This window comes from Onychostruthus taczanowskii, unplaced genomic scaffold (genome assembly GCF_017590055.1).
Source record: "Onychostruthus taczanowskii isolate IOZ18803 unplaced genomic scaffold, ASM1759005v1 scaffold19, whole genome shotgun sequence".
Lineage (NCBI taxonomy): Eukaryota > Metazoa > Chordata > Aves > Passeriformes > Passeridae > Onychostruthus > Onychostruthus taczanowskii.
The window spans coordinates 4,895,515-4,910,660 of NW_024499128.1; the positions used below are offsets into that span (position 1 = coordinate 4,895,515).

Consider the following 15,146-nt stretch of genomic DNA (forward strand, 5'->3'; position numbering starts at 1 on the left):
AGCCTTGGTGATATGTAAAAAATACTAAATGCAACAAAAAAAAATCTGAATGTGCAGCAGTACTAATTATTTGGCAACAAGAAAAAGATTCCTTGTTTCTGCAAGCTCCAGGAAGTAAAGCACAATAGCTGGAGGAATGGGTGCAGTGATCAGTTGAGTAACATTGCCATCAACTGTTTTCTGAAACCATTCCAGCTACCTTGGTCATCTTAGCAGACAATCAGGAACTGATCCACAAACACGATGACTCCAGTTCCTGAAACACTTATTCTGGTAGTAAATTGTATTCCTGAACAGCAAGCTATTGATGATGGTGTAATAGTGTAAGAAAAATAGCTGTTTTAAGGAGATTTATCCATGGGGATATTTGCTGGTTGCAATTTTTATGCCCCTCTACAGATTTTCTTCAGTGGCATAAAAAGCCCAGTGAAAATTACTCAATGAAGAACCTCTATTTAAGACTACTTATGGCACCAGTCTATATATTAAAAATCATGTTAATGATGAGAAATGTGTTTTTATAAGTGTTTGTTACAGAATATTACCTAAGAAGAAAAGGTTGTTTCAATGTCCCAGGTATTTGATCTGTATTACTCTGGCTTTTCGGTTTGCACTGCAGGCTGTTGAAATGATGCTGTTAAAGCAGATGACCTGTACTCCACACAAGACTGTTTTCTTCTGAACTGGTACTTAAAGGCTCTTACTTATTCTGCTCTTTTTGTATACTCTATAGATTATTTGGTACAAAAAAAATCGACCAACAAAACTGGAGTTACTACTGAAGATTTTATATTGTGAACATGTTTATTTCCTTGTGTTTATTTTATCACACTATAAACCTGACAAGATACTACTTTTCCTCTGAAGAAATACTAGAAAAGGATTCTAGTGTTAATATAAAATAGAAATTTATGCTAACAAACCCAAAACCTGTTGTCTGTGTATATATAATGTTTGATAATCCATATCCTTTCATTGGCTTTCCTTCCAATGTAAATTTTTCTACATCTCCTGTCAGTTCCATACACCTAAAAAAGTCCACCCACTCGTCAATAAGAGTGGTAAGAGACACGACAGATTAACTGCTGGGTGACAAAAAGGTACTTGAGGCAGTGTTCCTTCCATCTCTTAAGGCCCTAGAAGGGATGTGAGGCAAAGCATTATAACAAGAAAGCTCTGCAGCTTTGTCCAGTGCCAGGCACTCTGTCCTGTGGAACAGCCCTCTTGGTGTCCGTGGATGACTTGCACCAAAGCCTCGTGTCTGAGCCAGGCTGCAGCTGGAGGCTGACTCCAGCCTTGCAAAGGAGCACAGGGGAGAGACACGGTGCTGCAACTCTGCTCTAGTGGGGAGAGTCTTCTGAGCTCTCCTGTAAGGCACTTCTTATGTATGAGTATGCAATCTCTGCATGCTCTTTGTGCTGGTTTTGTTGCAAGAACTACACTTGCAGAGATCTGGGATTTTGGCATTGCTGTCAAATAGTCTGGAGGAGACAAGCTGGGAACTGAAACTTGAATAACCTTAAACCTACAAGACCTCTTTACAGCAGAAACAATTGCACCTTTTGCTGTGTGAAAGTATAAAATCAGGCATATAAAAAATATCTTAAGTAATGAGGTAGAACATCTTGAAATGATTTTCCTTATTAGCATTTAAATAAACGACACAATTTTTTAAAGTAAAATACACACTTTCATGATCCAAAAAGTTAAATTGATAGCTACAGCAGGAGAGTGTACAGCAATAACACCAATAAAAGTAACAAACCTGATTTCCTTGTAGGAGTAACTGTAAATTTATGACATTGCTAAATTAAAAGTGCTCTCTTTTATATTCATTGCATGCTGTATTAAGCTGAAACATTTCTTATTCACAGATTAACTTATTTTTTCCAAGACAGCTCTATTAGCTATGCCAAGTACCTTTCAAGAGAAAATGATTAGACTAAGTCAGTTAAACCACATCTGGTAAAATTTAGTCATGTCAGACCAAAACTTTTTCAGAAAAATATACTTGGATGAGACTGATATGTGAAAAATTCGAATTTGAGTCACTAATAATAGTCCCTGCAGTTTTATCCTATTAATGCTATACTGACCCAGTAAAGTCAATCTTCAAACATGCTGTTCAATCATATCTTACAGGACTAGCCTGGCTCATTTTCAGAGAGATGTTTCAGTCATCTGACTTTTTCTATTTTGTTTTAACATGCCACATTAATATGTCAATGTTTTATTAAAATACAGCTGCCCTAAAATGTGCAAAGATAGAAGCAAGGCTAATAGACAGAATATACAGTACCACAGCTAGTATCACATGCAGAAATTCCAGCAGTACTGAAAAGGTTTTAATGAGTCTGCCTTTCTTGGCTACCCTGTGTGTTCCTCACCTTCAGTAATTTCTCTAATCAGTACTTCATACAACATGGCAACAAAAGGACAGCTTTTCTTTTTCTCAGCCAGCTTCTTTTTTGTTTTGATTTGGTTTTGGTTTTGTTCAAATAACACAATAGGAAAGGAAAACTTACATTTTCCAGGATTTTTTTTCACTCCTTAAAATCAGTGTATGTCTGTGTGGTTCTTTCCTGTCTGGATAAGTCTTGATGCCATCAACTATTCTACTATTGCTCCAAGAACACTAATAGCAGAAATAAAATATAAACCACTACATAAAGCAGCTTGCCAAGAAACAAATTTCTCTTTGCACTGGCCACACTGATGGAGCAACAAATTTTGTTGTAAGACATCTGATGAGAAGGAATAAAAACATACATAGAAAAGCAAAGAGCAGGAAAAAAATCTAGACAAGAGTGAATGACTAAGACTCCTAATTTCATACATATTTAAGCCCTGGTTATGCATAGCTGTGTTATCCAGAGAGCAGCTTACCTGTGTGACGAAGGCAGACAACCCAAAGCTGCCAGGGCACACACAGCACTGTGAGAATGAGACCAAATTAATTCCAGGCTAAATTTTATCTCAGAACAATGTACTGATCCATGGAAATCAATGGAATAAGCATTCTGCAATTGAGCTATTTCCATATAGTCAGTCAATGCATTTCTAAACTGAACAGGAGATGCAGCAGTCCTGCCTTTATTTGTCACACAGGAGAAGGAAGGGTGATACTCAGTGGTTGCTGCTATGATAGTGACCTGGAGACAGCCATGTTCAAGACAGAGTGTATGAGGAAAATGAGCAGCAGAATACAGTCCCTGGACTCCATGACACTGATTTATTCAGAGAACTAGTGGGCAGGATCCCATGGGAGGCAGCTCTGAAGGGCAAAGGAGCTCAGGAAATCTGGCAGCAGGTCTTTAAGGACAACCTCCTCCAATCATACAAACAGTTCCTCCTGAACACTCAGTAAAACGAGTAGATCTATCAGGAGACTGGCCTGGCTAAACAGGGAACTTATGACAGCACTCCAGTGCAAAAGGGCAGAATTACAGGAAGTAAAATCAGGGATAGTCTTCAAAGGAGGAATCTGAAGAACATGCTCCATTCTTCCTAAACATGATGGTGTGCTGGGGGGACAACTAGATTGGTAACCACTGTTCAGATAACAGGACTTGGAGGGCAGAGATAATGCCTTGTACTCCACCTGAAGGCCAGTAACAAATGGAGTACTGCTGGGATTTATCCTGGGCTATGTTCTATTTAGTATCTCTAACAGTGACCTGAAGTATGGTCATATCAAGTTGACAGGGGACATCAAACTCGGGACCAATCATTACCCTACCGAACAGAGAGATCTAGATAGGCTGCAAAGACTCGGCAACACAAACCCGTCAATACTCAAAAAGACAAGTGTAAACCTGCATCTGGGAAGGATGAGCCTTGCGGCAACACAGGTTGGGAAATGACTGGCTGGGGAACAGCTCTGCTGGAAAGCGCCAGGAGCACAGCACGCTAAACACGAGCCACCCCTGGAAGCAAAGGGGGCCAGCAGCATCCGGGCTGGACTAGGAGAGCACCATCAGCAAAACAAGGCGAGTCCGACTAAACGTTTTTCACCGTGAGGACACGGCGGCTACAACTCTGAGCAATCCGGCTTGACCTCCGGCTGGCCGCGGCGCCGAAGCGAGACGGAGCGACGGCCTCCGGCACTCTGCTCCAAGGCCGGCTAGCCGGTGACCCTGCCGGGGAAAGCTGCCGGCCAGCTCAGGGTAGGCCCTCCGGTCCCGGTTCACAACTGCAGAGGTGCGCAGGAGCGGAAAGCACGGACCCGCGCACCCCGCCCCGGAAGGGCCCCGCCGGCAGCGGAAAGCGGCGCGCACGCAGCGCGGAGGCCGCACGTGGCAGCGGCGGAGTCGCGGCGCTCCGTGTCAGCGGCAGCGCCATGGCGAGCTGGAGGGACCCCTTGGACCGCGGGCAGGTATTCGGGACCGGCGCGGCCCGGGGCTGCGGGAGCCGGGCAGGCGGGAGCGCGGCCGGGGGACCGCGGACAGGTATTCGGGACCGGCGCGGCCCGGGGCTGCGGGAGCCGGGCAGGCGGGAGCGCGGCCGGGCCGGGCTTGACCTGCGGCTGCCGCCGCTGTGGTGCCGTTGCAGGTGAAGAAGGCGGTGGAGGCTCTCTTGGCTTTCTCCAGAAAAAAGGCAAAGAGAGACGCGCTGCTCCTCAACGAGAGCGAGAGCGTCCATCTCCTGTTGACGGTGTGGAAGGTCCCGCAGCTGGAAAAGGTCATCAGAATGTAAGACATTGATATCCGGCCGCGTGGTTACAGGGGTTGCTCGTGTCCTTTGGCTTGGAAAAGAACACTGTGCAGATTCTGAGCTTAAGGGGTTTGACTGCCGCGGCCTTGGCCTGGGGGCTCCTGTGCCGTGACTGGAAACTGCCGGGTCAGAAGCTGCTTTACCCCTACCTTTGGTATAACTGGAAGCTGGGCTGGGCCAGCTTTTTGCACGCAGGATACTGTTTCTGTTGGTTGCCAGTTACAGGGTATGTGTCTTTCAGTCCTTAAGCTTTAGAGACTGTCTAGATATTATCTATTTCTATATTTAGAAAATATCTAGAATCACCTTCTTTGTCTTGACCCACCAGCACCAAATCATTAGTAATACTAGTTTCTTTTGATAACCAAACTTGAATGTGAATTAGAAGTCTTTTTTTAGACTGTAGCTGCACTACATTGGGAAAGTTTACATCCGTTTATCAGGGCCACGGTGTTATAACGTTTTTTCTAATGACTGGATGCAGCCACGGCATGAAGGGAGGAGCATGGAGGGTCTTCCTCCTAGGATCCGTGTGGTGAAGGCTGCTGGAAGGATAGAGGATTATTCCACTTTGTATCTGCCTGGAGCCATGGCGTTCCGTGGTTTCACTTTGAGAGTTCTGTATGCTTATCAACTGCAGGTTCCACTGAGAATATTTAGTAGTTAACAAAGTGTAAATACAGGCAGGTTGTTAAAGGGTACTGATCTCCAGTGTTGTCTGAGTTCTGGGGAAAACTTCTTTTTATGCATCTCATATTCTCATTGTAGACCACTGCCCCATGGCATTCGACCAGAAACAGCTGATGTTTGTCTTTTCACAAAGGATGAACCAAATTTATCAGCAGAACAGACTGAAAATCTGTACAAGAAACTTTTACTCCGGAATGGGATCAGAAGTATTAGCCGGGTAAGGGAGGTCCTTGATGGTATAATACAGTACTGTCATTTCTTTCCTTTTATACCACCAAAAAGAATACAAGTAGTTGTTCTTTTCTGCTGTTTAATATTCTAATTCTCATTCATATACTCTAGTAAGATTTTTCTGACTACTCAAACTGTGGTGTTTCTAAAATGCAGAGTTTACTGGGAATAATTTCTTTAGTTTGAAACAGGATTTTTAGTAATCAGGTACAATTTCTAGATAAATGTTCAATATTTAGTTTGAGTAATACCTGGGAAAACTCACAACGTTTGATTGTTTATTAAACTATGTAACATGTTATATTTAACCTTGATTTGGATGTTATTCCTGTACCCAAGTTCTGGTTTGTGATGTGCAGTTACTATGCAAGAGATCCATGTTTTTTGATTCTTTAAAACAGGAAATGGATACTTTTTGATTGTCTTTAACGTTCTAAAAGAATGCACTGTGATGGACTATCAGTTATGCAGCTTTAATCTTTGCAGCTCTGAGAAGCATTTCAGTTGCATTTTCAGCAGCAGGGACTAAACTGGTGCTTGTGTTGCAGATCATCTCCTACAAAACCCTCAAGAAGGAGTATAAAATGTTTGAAGCAAAGCGGCGCCTCCTGAACAGTTTTGATCTCTTTCTCTCTGATGAGCGAATTAGAAGGCTTTTGCCCTCACATCTAGGAAAACACTTCTATGAAAAGAAAAAGTAGGTCTTTAAACTTTGGAAATCCATTATTGCATTATATTTTTTAAGATCAGATCCTTCTTAGTAATGGAGGAATTGGTTTTCTTTTGGGCTTTCTGATTATTTCCTTTTTTTTACCCCTCTCCCTTTCTGTTTCAGGGCACCTTTATCTGTAAACCTGAAAGCCAAAGATCTTGCCAAGGAACTACAAAAACATATCCAAGGGACCACACTCCCAATTAACAACAAAGGGTGCTGTTAGTAAGTACAAATATATTAATATATCACTTGTAGGATGGTTCTATCTTAACTGTAGGAATTTTAAGTGAGTTATTTTTATTCCTTTAGTATTGAAAAAAAGATGTTAAGGGTCACCATTGCAAATGGGGGTCGTTTTGAACCTTTACCTGTATAGTTAAATTAGTAATTCTACTTAAGTTTTACTGTGAAGTTGAAGGGTTTTGTTTCTTTTTCCTTTTACCTAAGGAATTTCTAGGTACTTGTCACTGTCAAAGCACATGTACAATCTTAGTTTTAATCTAATATAATAATATTTTTCTATTTCCAAAATCTTCTATTCTAATAAGATTTTTCATGTATTGTGTATCTGAAAGGATCTGAATTGGCAGTAATGCTTTGTAATGTAAGGCAGAAGTTGCATACCCAAATGGGGAAAGATGAATACAGGTGAATCCCTTCTAACTGCTATCACAAAAGATTTCTGCAATAGCCATCCCTCCTTTATGATAATTGCAGATAAGTGGGCTTTTTGCATTTCTGGGTATGCCTAAACTAAAGGAGTGACTTGAAATAAGTTTATTTGCCCATATATAATTATTATTTGTTTCTTCTCCCAGTGCAATGCGCATAGGTCACACTGGGATGAAAGTGGATGAGATACTTGAGAATATCATTGCAGCAGCAAAAGTGATTGGTGCCAAGTTACCAAAGGTACTGCTGACTGACTGTGTTACAGACAAACAGATTCCTATTTTAGCCTTCTTTTTACATAATATACTGGTTTTGTTTTTGCAGAAATGGAAAAATGTAAAACTCCTTCACCTCAAAACAGTTAAATCGGTTGCACTCCCAATATTCACTGCAGATATCTCCAACCTGGATGAGCTTGACAAACAGCCATCTCTCAAGAAAAGTAAAGTAAAGGTAACCAAAATTTCTTCAAACTTGCATAAATTAAATCTAAATTAAATTAAATAAATTTAGTTCTAGTTCTTTGGTTTCCTTCTATGCATTGTTATTTTAGGTTTCAATGCATTAACAAGTGATCCCAGGCTTTTATGGCTAAAACTGCCTCAGTGCTTCAAATACTCAGTTATAATAATGAAACTGTAGCAACTCCCTTACAGATTTTAAAGCAAACTGGAAATAAATAAAGTATTTCTAGACCTAAACTCAAGGCACCTCAGATTCATTTTTAGAGCTTTGCTTCTCTTGTTTATCCATATTTGCCTTCTGAAAATTCACTCATTAACATATGTGTGGATTCTGATTATGCATGTTTTTTGTTGGTCAATCAGTGGCATCTGAATAATTCTCAATCTCATATATTTGTGTATATAAGGGGACCTCATACTTGTTACAAAATATTTGGCTATTCCTTTGTACTGAGTTCTGTTTATATTCATTTGTCTGAAATTAAATTGGGACTGTGAATATTCAGCTTAGAGACTGTAAGGTTGACATTCCTGTGGTTGTAAGCTATTTATAATAAATTTCTGCATATCATGCATTTTTTCATATTTTACATATGGCTGATTAGTCCAGGTCTATTGAATAAAAGTCTTTAATGTTGCTACACCATCTAATTTTTAAGCACATTAAAACAGTTGTTTTACATTTAGAAATGGCATGGGGATTTGTCTGAGATGTACTTCTGATTAATTCTAGAAGGCAAAACCCAAGAAAACGAAGAGGACAGCTAAGAAACTGAAGCCAAGTCAGGTCACTGTGACAACAGAAAGTAAAGCTGCTGCTGGTACCCAGGAGCCTGTGAGAACAGAAAAGATAGAAATAGTCCAAGAACCAGGTGATTGTGATGATGAAGAAATTCCACAACTGGTGCCTATACAAACAACAAGCTCAGCTGACCTGAAGGTAATTGTTGAATAATACTAAGAAACTTGCATCTCAGTTAAAACTACAGATTTTGAACTTCATTGCTCCTTGGGGAACAGTATGTGTTGCCACACTTCAAGACTAGGGTGCAGTTCAGTTGAAAGTATTTGTCATTTGTCATGGTTTTCACTGATCCTTCTTCCTTAAAAACAGGAAATGTGTTTCTTGGTGGAATGGTAATTTTTTTGTTTGTGTTAAATACAGAAAATGGGACCAAGTTCAGAAAAAGGTGACAATTTGGGCAAGAAAACCAAAACGCTTCTTGGTAAGAGAAAGAAAACATCTCTAGTGGTGGATACTCCAAAATCAAAACCTGAGGTTACAGAAGAGTGCGCAAACTTGCAGTCGTCATCAAAAGAGAAAAAAGCCAAGCAGGTCAGTAAACCAAAGGAAGCAATAAAAGAAAAAGACACGAAAAATGCTCCAAAAAAACCTGAAGCAAAGTCTTTTGCAACACCCAAAGCTGGCAAGTCACTACAGTCAGCCAGGAAGTCTTCAAAAGCACAGAAGCAGGCACCCAAAAAGGTGCGCGTGCCGCAGTCAGCATGAACTGTTGTAACATATTTTGTATCAACATTTTCAGTAGACAAATTTATTGATGAAGTAAAACACCTTCTTAGGAAATCTAATCCCAAGAGCTTTTTTTCAGCAAGATCTGTAATGATTCGTTGGTTTCCTTCTAATTTACAAGCTGGTATAAATAAACTCACTGTCTTAATGGTCCCATCACCCTTTATCTTTTGCTGGCCCAAACCAAAAACACTCAAATTTTTCAAGTGTCAGAGGGAAGAGAGGGGTTTATCCCGGGGGGGAAAAAGGCTGAGAAATATTTTAATAAATGCTGTCTTTCTGAAGCAAGAAGCAAGCGTGCCAAAAGCAGCAATCTGCATGTGCTTTTAAAGGTGAAAAAACTGCTACAGTTCTTTAAAAATTTTTTCAGTATAATAAAGACAGGTTAACAGTGATTGGTGTTACTGCAGGTATGTAGCTTAGCAGCCTGATACTGAGCCCCACTTTGTAATTTTTAGCTGTTTTTACCTAGGGTATTTGTAAGTTAAAAAGGCACAGACAATTTTGCTTTAACCATATATATATTTTACAACATCAAGAAAAATCTTACCTTCAGTTTTGGGCTGTATTTCTGCTACTGGAACAGTTGAGATTCCTCCATGATGGTCACAAAACTGTTGTTCTGTTCATCTGAAGAAAGCCAAAGGCTGTGTGAATTCCACTTGTGCCAGCTAAGTGAACTTGTCCTGATAAGGCATGAAAAATACATACTTCAGGACTGAAAGGTGGTATATTTGAAATTTTGCACAACTGCCCAGTTATTCTCTGTATAATAACTTGTCTGTCCTTTGCAGAGTGAGAATGTGAGGCAGATTTGTGTAGTGGTAAAAACTCCAAATAGGAAAAAGTTGGTAAGAGACAAGATTAATCATCAGGAAGTAACCAGCCTACTTTGTCATTTAAAAAACCCTACCAAATCTCCTTTTTATTGTCATATCAACATATTGGCTACCTAGAAAGAAAGTGTGTGCTAAATGAGAATATGAAAATATTCTCCTTGATCTGTGGTGTCAATTTTTTTTTGACCCTTTTGCAACACTGACTTTTTGTAACTTTTCAACTGTTTTGTGAACCAGAAGGTATGATAGTAATCCCAGTAAACCAATAGCACTCACTGTCACTGGAAGAGTATCAGCAGTATCATTTAATGCACACTATTTCCACTCAAATGTGGAAGGTACCTATTAGGCCTGGTCATAGCTCCTGTTGGCTTGATATTTCTAGTTACTGGAACAGTGGCTTATCCATCATTGAATAAGGTGTTAGATGTAAGGCCCTTGTGAGAGCAGGCACAGGAGATCCTACATCTAAATACAGTTCTTGTGCTTGAGGATTTGGGAGTGTAAAAAGAGATGTATCAGGTCGTTGACACAAGGGTGAAGTGAAGTATGTCTTGCCTTTCACATAACTGTTTTGCTTACTGAATTTTACATCCTGCATTGACATCTTGTTTCCTGTTTGTCAGCCTGAACTGCTCTTTTTAATCCTCCTCAAGCACAGTTAAAGGAGTCTATGTGCCTTTGCAGATGCGCACTGTAACTGTCTTGCAAATCTCTGCTGTCTGCCACCAGCTTGCCTCCCCTTGCAAGCGCGGAGATCAAAGAAGCCGATGTTCATCTGCGGACCACTTTTTTGAAGTGCCTCCCTTCTAGGGGGCCTGAGGTGGCGCTGCCTCAGCTGGAGCGGCTGAGCGGGCCCAGCCGTGTGCGGCTCACCTGGGGACGGTAGCGAGCAGTACTCGCAGAGAGCCTCAGCTCCTAAATGCCATCGGTCGCTACGGATCAGCCTTCGAGCCCCGCGCGGCGGCTGGGGCTCGGCGGGGCCGGTGCGGGCGGCTGTGCCCGCCTTCATGCGCGCAGCTGCGGGGGCAGAGGCGCGGCCCGGCCGTGCCCTCAGGTGTGCGGGGGGCGCGGCCTGGCCGTGCCTCAGCGCGGGGGCGTGGCCTGCACCTGCCCGGGTGGGAGGGCGCGGCCCGGCCCTGCCCTCAGGTGGGCGCCGCCCTCGCCTCCCCTCAGGTGCGCGGCCCGAGGCGGCGGTGGCGCCGCTCCCGATGGCGGCCCCGGGCGGGCTGGGCCGCTGCGTGGCCGCCTTCTGGCTGGCGCTGGCCTTCGACGCGGTGGGGCTGGCCGTGCTGCTGGCCGGCGTGTTCGCCGACGTGTTCTTCTCCGACCTGCTCATCTACGCGGGCGGCATCGGCATCTTCCTCAGCCTGGTCTGGTGGGTGTTCTGGTACGCGGGCAACCTGGAGGTGCCGCCCGAGGAGCTGCGGGACGACGTGGGGCTGCCGGCGCCCAAGGGCCGCGGGGACACGCTGCTGCGGCGGCTGGTGAACGGCCTCAGCCTCCGCCTCACCTCCGCGCTCGCCCCCACCCGCCCCGCCGACCTGGAGCTGCAGCGCGCCGGGGGCTCCCGCGGCCGCCACGCCGACCCCGGCAGGTGAGAGCCGGGACAGTGAAGGGAGTCGGGCAGCGAGCTTTGGCCAGAGCCTGGGAGAGCTCCCCTGCCCGAGATTCGGTTTAACACCTGCTATGGTAAAGCGCCTGCTCGCAGCCGATGCTCCTTAAAATAAAAGTAGTGGGGAATCTCTTTCAGCTCAGATGGTAAAAAATCAGGTGGGAAAGATTGCACAAATGGGATTAGGCAGGGAAGACACTTCCTGCAGCCGTCTGAGAGCGGAGCAGGCGAGCAGGAGTGCAGCCCGGGGAGTGCGGTGGAGCTGGCGTGCGGAGCTGCTGCCAGAGAGCGGCACGGGAGCCGTGGCGCCCTGAGCCAAATCCTGCCAGAAATGGCCACTGACCACGAGCTCTCGGGAGGGGAAGCCCCCTCGTTAGCACCATGAGGTGTTGCTTTATTGGACAACAAGAAAGGTGAAATGCTGACTTGGATTTAACCTGGGGGCAGAGCTGTAGGTAAGAGGTTGAAACTCATAAATGCAATCATTAGTTAAACTGTCTTGAACCTCAGTCATCTAGAAAAGATGTGATAATTCCTGATGTGTAAGGAAGTGTCTAGGTCCTATTTCAAAGCATGGTTGAAGAACGTGAAGCTTTTCAATATATCCTAGTATGTTCATTTATATGGCATGTTCATTTAGGAAGAAAAGCATGCTTAATGCCTTGAAAATGTGTGGGGGGAAAAAACTCAAGCCTTCACTTCACTGTATAAAATCCTCTATTGAAGGAACTGTAAGCACAGTTTTGTACTATTTGAACTGTTCAAGGATTTGAAACATCTTGCTGTTCTGATTCACTATGTACAAGATCAGCTTTTGCTGCTTCTCCTTGAAACTAAGTCCTGAAGACACTGTTGATTTACAGAAAAGTTCATGTGAAAATTGTCTTCTTTCATGAAAGTTATGAAATTTTTCTTGAGAGAAAGTTTTAACAGTAGGGAGATTGAGTATAGATAATTATTCCTTAATAGAAAACTTGTAGGAGGGAGGAAAGAACAGCAGCAACACAACTTTCAAAGATTGTTACTGCTCTTTAGTTTATTATTAACTACACCTGCAATTAGAAAACAGGCTGTTGAAAATGAGCCATCCTGTTTTCAGCCATTCTTTTTTTCTGAATTGGGTCTAAAATTGGCAGGTCCATATTTGCAGGGGAAGATTTATAAATGACTATGCAGAACCATTCCATCTAAAGATCATGGCAATTGCAGGTACTGAGCTCAGCAGATCATCTCCTGTCTCTGTAGGTGCAATGTGTGTACATGGATATGTGTTCTGTTTTAATGAACTCCTAGTAGTGAAAGTTATCCACTATTTTGAAATATTTCAAGTCTTACTCCTGACTGCAATTAGATTTATTTGTCCTATAGGGATAAATAAATAAATATATAGTGATTTAATACAAGATATCCCAGCAGCTTCTGTTGCTACAGTAAACAAACTTCAGTAATGGTAATTCAGAAGGAACCAAAACAGGGGGTGTACAGCAGTTATGTTACATATTGGAACATAAACTTTTTTATTTGCTTGCAAGGTGAAACAAAGGATAACAAATTGTTTCACTTTGAAAGATATTTTAGAGTTCCCTTTTGAAGTGAGTTAATCTAAAGTATCTTAGTACTTCTCGTAAACAACAGTCTGAATCAGATCATTCCTTGCTGATAGACCAAATCCTTTCCCCATCAGGAGATATTTGTGAACTTAAACAAACGGGTTAAACATGTTTGGGCAGATACTGTCTGGATGAGGAGGAAAAAAAAACCACCACCCCACATACACAGACACATTAAGAAACAAAAAAAAACAAAAACCCAAAAAATCCCAAAAAAAACCCAAAGAAACAAAACCAAAACAACAACAACAACAAAAAACAAACCACCAAAAAAATCCACTTCACATATTCTCCCTTTACTGGCCATTTGGAAACCTTCTTGAGCATTAACATTTTGAAGTCATGGAAGGACCACTGCATGTTGTTCTGACTTTCTGTCTTAGAAATCATATAGTAAAGAAAGGTGAGAATTCCCATGATATGGAAGGCTTCTATTAAAGGAATAAGTAGATTAGGATCCTCGAGCCTGAAAAGGCTATAAAGTGTATGCAGAATATGAAGTGCTCCAGAAGTCTGTGCAGGCACTGTGGGGAAGGTGTGAAGTGCTTGCCTCCCAAGGCAAAGCAGGAACAAACTGACACGTGCCATGTAACTGAAGTGTGGGACTGCTTGACATGGGACAGTGGGACAGATAAAAATTTACTGATTGAAAAATCCAAAGGACAAAGTAGAAGATAATATGATAATATAATGTGTTTGGCTTAGGATAGACCTGGGCAGTCAGTGGCAGCTTGCATCCTGAGGAGATATTACTTGTGTGCCATATTCTTGTGCTTTCATTGAGGCATCACTCTTGGCCACTATTGGAGATAGGCTGGTGACTTGATGGATCTTTTATTTGGGTCCCAACTGGCTGTTAAATATGAGGAAAAGATCTTTTATTTGGGTCCCAATTGGCATTTAAATATGAGGAAAAGTACTTTTAAGATTAAGTAACAGTTTAGAGTTACATGGCCATTTGTTCTAAGCCTCTTTTGGAGTAACCTTTTCTTCATGTGTTATCTTCAGGATCTGTTGAAGACACGACTATTGACATTACTGCCCCAGAAAGAGGGGGAAATGCTGCAAATTATGGAAAGAGATGCCCTACTCAAAACAGTAGGATCCTCTCGTTGTGGAATAACTTCTGCAAGCATTGTGGACTCTCCATAAAATGGACACATGGAGCCATATCTCTGCCAAAAGCACCTATTTCAGTGTTGGACTGGATATATTTGAAATGGTGAAAAAAGATCCCACAAAATCTTTTTGAGAAGTGAGAGCTAAAAGAGAATTGAACCTGATTCACTGAGATATCAGTGCAGCTTGTCATGTAGATGGTTTTATTGTTTTGTTTTACTTATCATTATTTTTAATAACCTGAAAGGTTTGGATAAAAAGCTCTTGCACAATGAAAGCTCTTGCACTCTTTTTTACCAAGGTGTAGAAGTTAAACTTACTGTGAATTTTTATAATGCACGTGCAATACTTTTGTTTGTAAGGGTGCTTTTAAAATGTCTATATTAAACTGTAGACAGAAAGCTGCAAATGTAGTAGAAGTTGTTTATAGTGTAAATACACAATTTACAGTGTCTCTTGTAAAAAGTTCATTTATTCTGAAATAACCTGGAATCTGAGATTTTATAAGTAGACAAATAACACCAGTGATGTTGGCATACAAGTACATTCTTTGTAGTTACAAATGATGTAATATGATGACTCTTGCAAGAGGCATTTTTAGTCCAGTGATGTTAGAAATTATTTTCCTAATGCTGAAGCATTTGAGAGAGGGAACATGACCAAAAGAAACCCTGTTGATTAACAAGGCATTATAAAACATTAACAAACAGTAGCTGGAAAAATATTTATTTTAATGCTAGTGATACCTAAAATTGTGCTAATGATAGAATTGTGTGGAGAATTTCCTCAGGAGTTCTTCTGGTTTTGAACTAACACTAAGAGTTTGGTGCCACCATCAGCAAATACTGGTAGGTCTTAAAATTTCAGTGCACAATTGTTCTATGCCACACCTCATTGAATACTAGATGTGGAATTAAGGAAAATATTTACTAAGAACACTGTGGCTG

The 15,146-nt window shown here is 41.9% G+C and overlaps 2 protein-coding genes across 2 annotated transcripts; both read left to right on the forward strand.

Annotated features, from left to right (window-relative positions):
- The first annotated feature begins 4,246 nt into the window (after positions 1 to 4,246).
- RSL1D1 (ribosomal L1 domain containing 1) lies at positions 4,247 to 9,307 on the forward strand. The gene is made up of 9 exons (XM_041401899.1): positions 4,247 to 4,375; positions 4,552 to 4,691; positions 5,482 to 5,620; positions 6,183 to 6,331; positions 6,470 to 6,571; positions 7,168 to 7,261; positions 7,346 to 7,474; positions 8,219 to 8,425; positions 8,651 to 9,307. Exons 1-9 carry the CDS (start codon positions 4,340 to 4,342, stop codon positions 8,993 to 8,995), a joined length of 1,341 nt encoding a protein of 446 aa, XP_041257833.1. The 5' UTR covers positions 4,247 to 4,339; the 3' UTR covers positions 8,996 to 9,307.
- A 134-nt stretch (positions 9,308 to 9,441) lies between these two features.
- Positions 9,442 to 14,523, forward strand: LOC121334608 (transmembrane protein 238-like). Its single transcript, XM_041401900.1, has 2 exons — positions 9,442 to 11,452; positions 14,089 to 14,523. Exons 1-2 carry the CDS (start codon positions 10,866 to 10,868, stop codon positions 14,096 to 14,098), a joined length of 597 nt encoding a protein of 198 aa, XP_041257834.1. The 5' UTR covers positions 9,442 to 10,865; the 3' UTR covers positions 14,099 to 14,523.
- Positions 14,524 to 15,146: the final 623 nt, after the last annotated feature.

Excerpts from the sequence above, each read along its gene's own strand:
- LOC121334608 (XM_041401900.1), top strand. The coding sequence starts at position 10,866 with ATGCGCGCAGCTGCGGGGGCAGAGGCGCGGCCCGGCCGTGCCCTCAGG.
- RSL1D1 (XM_041401899.1), top strand. The coding sequence starts at position 4,340 with ATGGCGAGCTGGAGGGACCCCTTGGACCGCGGGCAG. Across the intron at positions 5,621-6,182 it reads GGATCAGAAGTATTAGCCGG|ATCATCTCCTACAAAACCCT; the intron begins GTAAGGGAGGTC and ends CTTGTGTTGCAG. Across the intron at positions 7,262-7,345 it reads TTGGTGCCAAGTTACCAAAG|AAATGGAAAAATGTAAAACT; the intron begins GTACTGCTGACT and ends TTGTTTTTGCAG.